The sequence below is a fragment of the Ranitomeya variabilis genome, chromosome 2, assembly GCF_051348905.1.
Source record: "Ranitomeya variabilis isolate aRanVar5 chromosome 2, aRanVar5.hap1, whole genome shotgun sequence".
NCBI classification, from domain to species: Eukaryota; Metazoa; Chordata; class Amphibia; order Anura; family Dendrobatidae; genus Ranitomeya; species Ranitomeya variabilis.
In genome coordinates this window covers 359,323,418-359,331,687 of record NC_135233.1, presented here as the reverse complement: position 1 = coordinate 359,331,687, position 8,270 = coordinate 359,323,418, and the positions used below count along the sequence as shown (strand labels likewise).

Below are 8,270 nucleotides of genomic sequence, written 5' to 3'. Positions count from 1 at the left end.
CGCTCCCCCCGTGAGCGCGGCCGATCGGCTATGACGTACTATCCCGTCAAGGGTCAGATAGGCCCAGGTCACCTCGACGGGATAGTACGTCAAAGGTCACAGAGGGGTTAAATAATTTTAAAAAAAGCATGAGGACCCCTCTATTCTTGATAACTAGCCTTGCTGAAGCTGACAGCTGAGGGTTGCAGCCCCCAGCTGTGAGTTTTGTCTGGCTGGTTATCAAAATTAGAGGGGAACCCACGCCTTTTTTAAAAAAAAAAAATATTTATTTTTAGCGCAGGAGCGGCAGATGAAAACTCCCATCCGTCGCTCCTGCTCTCACTGTAATTAGCGGCTGTAGGTGTCGGATGATGGGAGCAGTAGTCCCATCAGCTGACACCAGTGATCGGAGGTGAAGTTTATACCTCTGATCACAGCTGATCGCTTCCGTTGTCTACTGACAGCGGGGAACTGCGGCTCTCTGACCGGAGGAGAGGATTTCCCCTCCAATCAGAAGCGGTGCTTGACACCCTGTCATGCATATGACAGCATGTCAAACACTGTAATGTCGGACACCTCGTTCAAGTGAATGGGGATAGGTCTGTTTTGCTGGATGACAGGCTGCATGGACACATCATGCAGCCTGCCACCTAGATGTAGCAGAGCCGAGTGTGACCTCACATCCGGCCGTCCTTGACTTTTCTGCAGCAAATACCCTGCAATAAAAGTCAACCTTGCGTATTTGCAGTGTTTTTTCACCGTACATTCAAGTCAATGGGTGAAAAACACTGAAAAACTGCTGGAAAAACGCTGAAAGAAGTGACATGCCCTATGTCCAAAAAACACTGCAAAGCCCAAAATACTGACCACACAAAAACCCAATGTGTATGCATGAGATTTCTGAAATCTCATAGGCTTTGCTGATACTGTAAAAAGCAGCTGAAAATTGGCATAAAAAAAACACAGCAAAAACGCCCTGTGTGAACTTACTCTTATACTTTCCACAATTCCACATGCATATCGGCCCAGCTGTTTTATAGATGATCAACGGATCTAGTTTGAAAGCCCCATTGGGGACAGTGCCAAATAATGTCTGTAAAGCGCTGTGGAATTAATATGGTGCTATATAAGTGAGTAAAATAAATAAATAAAATAAATGTTTACATACGCCAAGTATCATCTTGTAGAAATGGACGCTCTCTCTTTCCATTTCTTCTGCTGTTTCTGATTGATACGCAGTTTTCTGTTACGAACCATAAATCTATAGTACTTATATTTTGGTTGAGATAAATGGGTCAATCCTATATTACATTTTTGAAAGTGTCCTCAGTGATGAGCAAATCTGTACAGCAGCCATAGTGCAAGGGATGAGGATCCAGTTGCAGTATTCCCCCATGGCAGTGTTTGCTGTGACAAGGGTGGGTTTCATGTTTCATGACCAGAGCGCTCTGACATCACACCAAGATGAGACTGCCCTCTCTGCATTCTGCAAGCACTGAGAGCGGAAGTCTTGTACAATACAGATGTAACTCTGAACTTTGCACACACCCAACCTCTTCTCACTGATTACATGTTGGAACACGGCCCTGAACGTGATCGTATGTAAATATACAAAGACACAGTACAGACCAAGCTGTAGTCACCGGGGCTCGGGATGGCTCTGAACATCGCAGCAACGCTTCTCCTGACTACTGGAGTCACTCTCCTTATTTATCTCATTAAATGGTGGGGTAGGGTCAAACAGAAGGACCTACCCCCAGGACCTACACCTCTGCCCATCCTGGGGAATATCCTTCAGGTTAACACGTCTGAAATACCACAGTCATTAATTAAGGTAAGAACACTGCTGTACCTGATGTTCAATTTCCTGAAAACAGACGACCCTAACAGCAACATATAATCTGCTGCCAAACCTACAGTGTTAAAAAAGGAGGAATTTTCTGACTCCGGTTGCTTAACATTGCATTGAGTTGCTTGTAGTGATGAGCGAGTATAATCGTTGCTCAGGTTTTCCCTAGCACGCTCACATGACCTCCAAGTATTTGTTAGTGTTCGGAGATTTAGTTTTCATCACCTCAGCTGAATGATTTACGGCTGTTAGACAGCTTGAATACATGTAGGGATTCCCTAGCAACCAGGCAACCCCCACATGTACTTAAAGAGAACCTGTCACCCCCAAATTCGAAGGTGAGCTAAGCCCACCAGCATCAGGGGCTTATCTACAGCATTAGGGTTGAGCGAAACGGGTCGATCATTTTCAAAAGTCGCCGACTTTTGGCTAAGTCGGCGTCTCATGAAACCCGATCCGACCCCTGTGCTTGTCGGCCATGCGGTACGCGACTTTCGCGCCAAAGTCGCGTTTCAATGACGCGAAAAGCGCCATTTCTCAGCCAATGAAGGTGAACGCAGAGTGTGGGCAGCGTGATGACATAGATCCTGGTCCCCACCATCTTAGAGAAGGGCATTGCAGTGATTGGCTTGCTGTCTGCGGCGTCACAGGGGCTATAAAGGGGCGTTCCCGCCGACCGCCATCTTACTGCTGCTGATCTGAGCTTAGGGACAGGTTGCTGCCGCTTCATCAGAAGCAGGGAGAGCGTTAGGCAGGGTCCACTAACCACCAAACCGCTTGTGCTGTAGCGATTTCCACTGTCCAACACCACCTTCGGTGTGCAGGAACAGTGGAAGCTATTTTTTTTTTTTTTCCTCAGCGCTGTAGCTCATTGGGCTGCCCTAGAAGGCTCCGTGATAGCTGTATTGCTGTGTGTACGCCACTGTGCAAACCAACTGCTTTTTTCAAAGCACATATCCTCTTGTTCCTTTCTGCACAGCTATCTTTTTTGTTTGTCCACACTTTTTATTTAATTTGTGCATCAGTCCACTCCTATTGCTGCCTGCCATACCTGGCTTAGATTACTGCAGGGAGATAGTAATTGTAGGACAGTCCCTGTTTTTTTTTTTTTTTTGTGGGAGATTAAGATTGGCATTTCTGCTACAGTGCCATCCCTGTGTGTGCCATCTCTCACTGAGTGGGCCATAGAAAGCCTATTTATTTTTTCCGTGATTTGTGTTCTAAATTCTACCTCAACACAAAAACACTACATCAATCAGTGGTAGAAAAATATTGGCCTCAGTCAGGGCTTGTGTGCCACTGCTGTGTGTGCTATCTCTTATTCAGTGGGCTATAGAAAGCCTATTTATTTATTTATTTTTTTTCTTATTATCTGGTTTCTAAAGTCTCCCTGAAAAAAAAAAAATAAATAAAAAAACAGTGGGAGAGTAATATTGCCCTTTCAGCTTGTGTGCCAGTCTTGACTCCTGGGTGTGCCACCTCTCTCTCTAATTGTGGGCCATAGAAAGCCTTTTTTTTTTTTTTTTTTTAAATATTATTGGGTTTCTAAAGTCTCCCTTAAAAAACAAAAAATACATAAAAAAACAGTGGGAGAGTAATATTGCCCTTTCAGCTTGTGTGCCAGTCTTGACTCCTGGGTGTGCCACCTCTCTCTCTCTCTAATTGTGGGCCATAGAAAGCCTTTTTTTTTTTGTTTTTTTTTTTAATATTATTTGGTTTCTAAAGTCTCCCTTAAAAAACAAAAAATACATAAAAAAACAGTGGGAGAGTAATATTGCCCTTTCAGCTTGTGTGCCAGTCTTGACTCCTGGGTGTGCCACCTCTCTCTCTCATTCAGTGGGCCATAGAAAGGCTATTTTTTTTTTGGTTTTTTTAATATTATTTGGTTTCTAAAGTCTCCCTGAAAATAAAAGAAAAAAAACTTAAAAAAACAGTGGGAGAGTAATATTGCCCTTTCAGCTTGTGCGCCAGTCTTGACTCCTGGGTGTGCCACCTCTCTCTCTCTAATTGTGGGCCATAGAAAGCCTTTTTTTTTTTTTTTTTTTTTTTTAATATTATTTGGTTTCTAAAGTCTCCCTTAAAAAACAAAAAATACATAAAAAAACAGTGGGAGAGTAATATTGCCCTTTCAGCTTGTGTGCCAGTCTTGACTCCTGGGTGTGCCACCTCTCTCTCTCATTCAGTGGGCCATAGAAAGGCTATTTATTTTTTTGGTTTTTTTAATATTATTTGGTTTCTAAAGTCTCCCTGAAAATAAAAAAAAAAAAACTTAAAAAAACAGTGGGAGAGTGATATTGCCCTTTCAGCTTGTGCGCCAGTCTTGACTCCTGGGTGTGCCACCTCTCTCTCTCTAATTGTGGGCCATAGAAAGCCTTTTTTTTTTTTGTTTTTTTTTTAATATTATTTGGTTTCTAAAGTCTCCCTTAAAAAACAAAAAATACATAAAAAAACAGTGGGAGAGTAATATTGCCCTTTCAGCTTGTGTGCCAGTCTTGACTCCTGGGTGTGCCACCTCTCTCTCTCATTCAGTGGGCCATAGAAAGGCTTTTTATTTTTTTGGTTTTTTTAATATTATTTGGTTTCTAAAGTCTCCCTGAGAAAAAAAAATAAACAAATTAGGTGGGAGATTAATATTGACATTAGTGCTTGAGTGACAGTCCTGCGTGTGTGTCATCTCTGTGATTTTGTGCCACAGAAAACAGAGTGTGTAACATTGTGCCTGATTTTCCTTGTGGTCTCACCAACCTGTTAAGGGATATTGAAATCATACTGAAGTTATAGCTCACCGTGTAAGTTGTTTGACAGCAACAAATAAAGTTACTTTGGTTAAGATTTTAAAACAATGAGGAAGTCTGGTGCAAGAGGTCGTCGTGGGCGTTCATTGTCAGCTGGTAATGATGGTAGTGGTAGTGGAGCATCAGGTGGTCGTGGGGATAAAAATATTCCACCTAAGTCTGGAGCTGTGGAGCCAGTTTCGTCGTCAGGCTACACAAGGCCTCGAACGCTCTCTTTTCTGGGAGTAGGAAAACCGCTTTTAAAGGCGGAGCAGCAACAGCAAGTTTTGGCTTACATTGCAGACTCAGCCTCTAGCTCTTTTGCCTCCTCTTCCGAAACTGGTAAATGTAAAAGCAGCGCGTCGCTTGTGGATGTTCACGGTCAGGGACAAGTCGCTTCCTTGTCCTCCTCAGCAAAAACTACAACAAGAGAGAAGGATGCAGCAGGCGACACAACGGGTCACTCCATGGAGCTCTTTACACATACCGTCCCTGGCTTAGAAAGTGAAACATTTAACAGGCCATGCCCATTACAAGTAGATTCTGACATGGAGTGCACTGATGCACAGCCACAGCCAGAGTACTATGCTGCTCCTTTGACTCAGACCACCACATTGCCCTCTCAGGGTACAGATCCACAATCAGACCCTGATGAGACTATGTTGCCCCGCCACGAACGCTATACCACCGACCGACACAGTGACACAGACGAAGTTGCACACGAGCTCGAAGAGGAGGTAATAGATGACCCAGTTATTGACCCCGATTGGCAGCCATTGGGGGAACAGGGTGCAGGCGGCAGTAGTTCAGAAGCGGAGGTGGAGGAGGGGCCGCAGCAGGCATCAACATCGCAACAGGTTCCATCTGCCGGGCCCGTATCTGGCCCAAAACGCGTGTCAAAGCCAAAACCTGTTGGAGGACAGCGTGGCCATCCGGTTAAAGCTCAGTCTGCAATCCCTGAAAAGGGATCCGAGTCTAGGAAGAGTGCAGTCTGGCATTTTTTTAAACAACATCCAACTGATCAGCGCAAAGTCATCTGTCAAAAATGTTCAACTAGCTTAAGCAGAGGTCAGAATCTGAAAAGTCTAAATACTAGTTGCATGCATAGACACTTAACCACCATGCATTTTCAAGCCTGGACTAACTACCAAACGTCCCTTAAGGTTGTAGCACCCTCGGCCAATGAAGCTAGTCAGCAACGCAACATCCCTTCCGTCACTGTAAGGCCACCATTTTCCGCACCACCGGCAGTATCTGTGCAGGTTTCTTTGCCAGCCAAAAGCAGTCAGGGTCAGGGAACCACCAGTTTTGTAGGAGGAAATATTGCATCTAGGGCACCGGCGGAAACAATACCGTCTCCAACCGTCTCTCAGTCTGCCATGTACACCGGCACACCCGAAAGTTCCACGATCTCCAGCTCTCCAGTCCAGCTCACCCTACATGAGACTCTGGTTAGAAAAAGGAAGTACTTATCCTCGCATCCGCGTACACAGGGTTTTAACGCCCACATAGCTAGACTAATCTCGTTAGAGATGATGCCCTACCGGTTAGTTGAAAGCGAAGCTTTCAAAGCCCTGATGGAGTACGCTGAACCACGATACGAGCTACCCAGTCGACACTTTTTTTCCAGAAAAGCCATCCCAGCCCTGCACCAGCATGTTAAACAGCGCATCGTCCATGCACTCAGGCAATCTGTGAGTACAAAGGTGCACCTGACTACAGATGCATGGACCAGTAGGCATGGCCAGGGACGTTATGTGTCCATCACGGCACACTGGGTGAATGTGGTGGATGCAGGGTCCACAGGCGACATCAATTTAGGGACAGTTGTGCCTAGCCCACGGTCTAGGAAACAGTTGGCTGTAGGCGTTCGCACCCCCTCCTCCTCCTCCTCCTCCTCCTCGTCCTCCTGCAGAAGCTACAGCTCTTCCACAGAACACAGTCTGCCAACCACTCCATCGGCAGATGACACTGTTGCACACCAGTTGTCCCATTATGGGCCAGCTACTGCCAAGCGTCAGCAGGCTGTATTGGCTATGAAGTGCTTGGGCGACAACAGACACACCGCGGAAGTTCTGTCCGAGTTCTTGCAACAAGAAACGCAGTCGTGGCTGGGCACAGTAGATCTTGAGGCAGGCAAGGTAGTGAGTGATAACGGAAGGAATTTCATGGCTGCCATCTCCCTTTCCCAACTGAAACACATTCCTTGCCTGGCTCACACCTTAAACCTGGTGGTGCAGTGCTTATTGAAAACTTATCCTGGGTTCTCCGACCTGCTCCTCAAAGTGCGTGCACTTTGCTCACATATCCGACGTTCGCCTGTACACGCCAGCCGTATGCAGACCTATCAGCGGTCTTTGAACCTTCCCCAGCATCGCCTAATCATAGACGTTGCAACAAGGTGGAACTCAACACTGCACATGCTTCAGAGACTGTGCGAACAGAGGCGTGCTGTTATTTATTTGTGGGAGGATACACGGGCAGGCAGTAGGATGGCAGACATGGAGTTGTCAGGTGTGCAGTGGTCTAAGATACAAGACATGTGTCAAGTCCTTCAGTGTTTTGAGGAATGCACACGGCTGGTTAGTGCAGACAACGCCGTAATAAGCATGAGCATCCCCCTAATGCGTCTGCTGATGCAAAGTTTGACGCACATAAAGGAGCAGGCGTCTGCACCAGAGGAAGAGGAAAGCCTTGATGACAGTCAGCCATTGTCTGGTCAGGGCAGTGTACAGGACGAGGTAGCGGGCGAAGAGGAGGTGGAGGACGAGGAGGATGATGGGGATGAGTATATTTTTAATGCCGAACCTTTCCCGGGGGCACAGGAAATTGGTTGCGTGTCACGGCCGGGTTCTGGTTTTTTGAGGGACACAAGTGACGTAGATTTGCCTGCAACTGCCCCTCAACCAATCACAACCGGAGATTTGACAAGTGGAACTTTGGCCCACATGGCGGATTATGCCTTACGTATCCTAAAAAGGGACACACGCATTACGAAAATGATGAACGATGACGATTACTGGTTGGCCTGCCTCCTTGATCCACGCTATAAAGGCAAATTGCAAAATATTATGCCACATGAGAACTTGGAACTAATATTAGCAACCAAACAATCAACTCTTGTTGACCGTTTGCTTCAGGCATTCCCAGCACACAGCGCACGTGATCGTTCTCACACGAGCTCCAGGGGGCAGCAGACTAGGAGTGTTAGGGGTGCACACATCAGAAGTGGCGTTGGACAGAGGGGTTTTCTGACCAGGTTGTGGAGTGATTTTGCTATGACCGCAGACAGGACAGGTACTGCTGCATCAATTGAAAGTGACAGGAGACAACATTTGTCCAGTATGGTTACTAACTATTTTTCATCCCTTATCGATGTTCTCCCTCAACCGTCATTCCCATTTGATTACTGGGCCTCCAAATTAGACACCTGGCCAGAATTGGCAGAATATGCATTGCAGGAGCTTGCTTGCCCGGCAGCAAGTGTCCTATCAGAAAGAGTATTCAGTGCTGCAGGTTCAATATTAACCGAAAAAAGGACTCGTCTGGCTACCCAAAATGTTGACGATCTAACATTCATTAAAATGAACCACAACTGGATTTCGAAATCTTTTGCCCCACCTTGCCCGGCCGACACCTAGCTTTCCTATGAAAAGCTCTTGCCTGTG

At 46.1% G+C, this 8,270-nt stretch overlaps 1 protein-coding gene across 1 annotated transcript in view; it reads left to right on the top strand.

The window, feature by feature from the left end:
* The first annotated feature begins 1,446 nt into the window (after positions 1–1,446).
* Positions 1,447–8,270, top strand: part of LOC143805910 (cytochrome P450 2C20-like) — a 49,861-nt gene continuing 43,037 nt past the window's right edge. Inside the window, exon 1 of the mRNA XM_077285666.1 lies at positions 1,447–1,813. Coding sequence (XP_077141781.1) covers positions 1,634–1,813 — 180 coding nt within the window. The 5' untranslated portion in view covers positions 1,447–1,633. The remainder of the gene's footprint in view (positions 1,814–8,270) is intronic.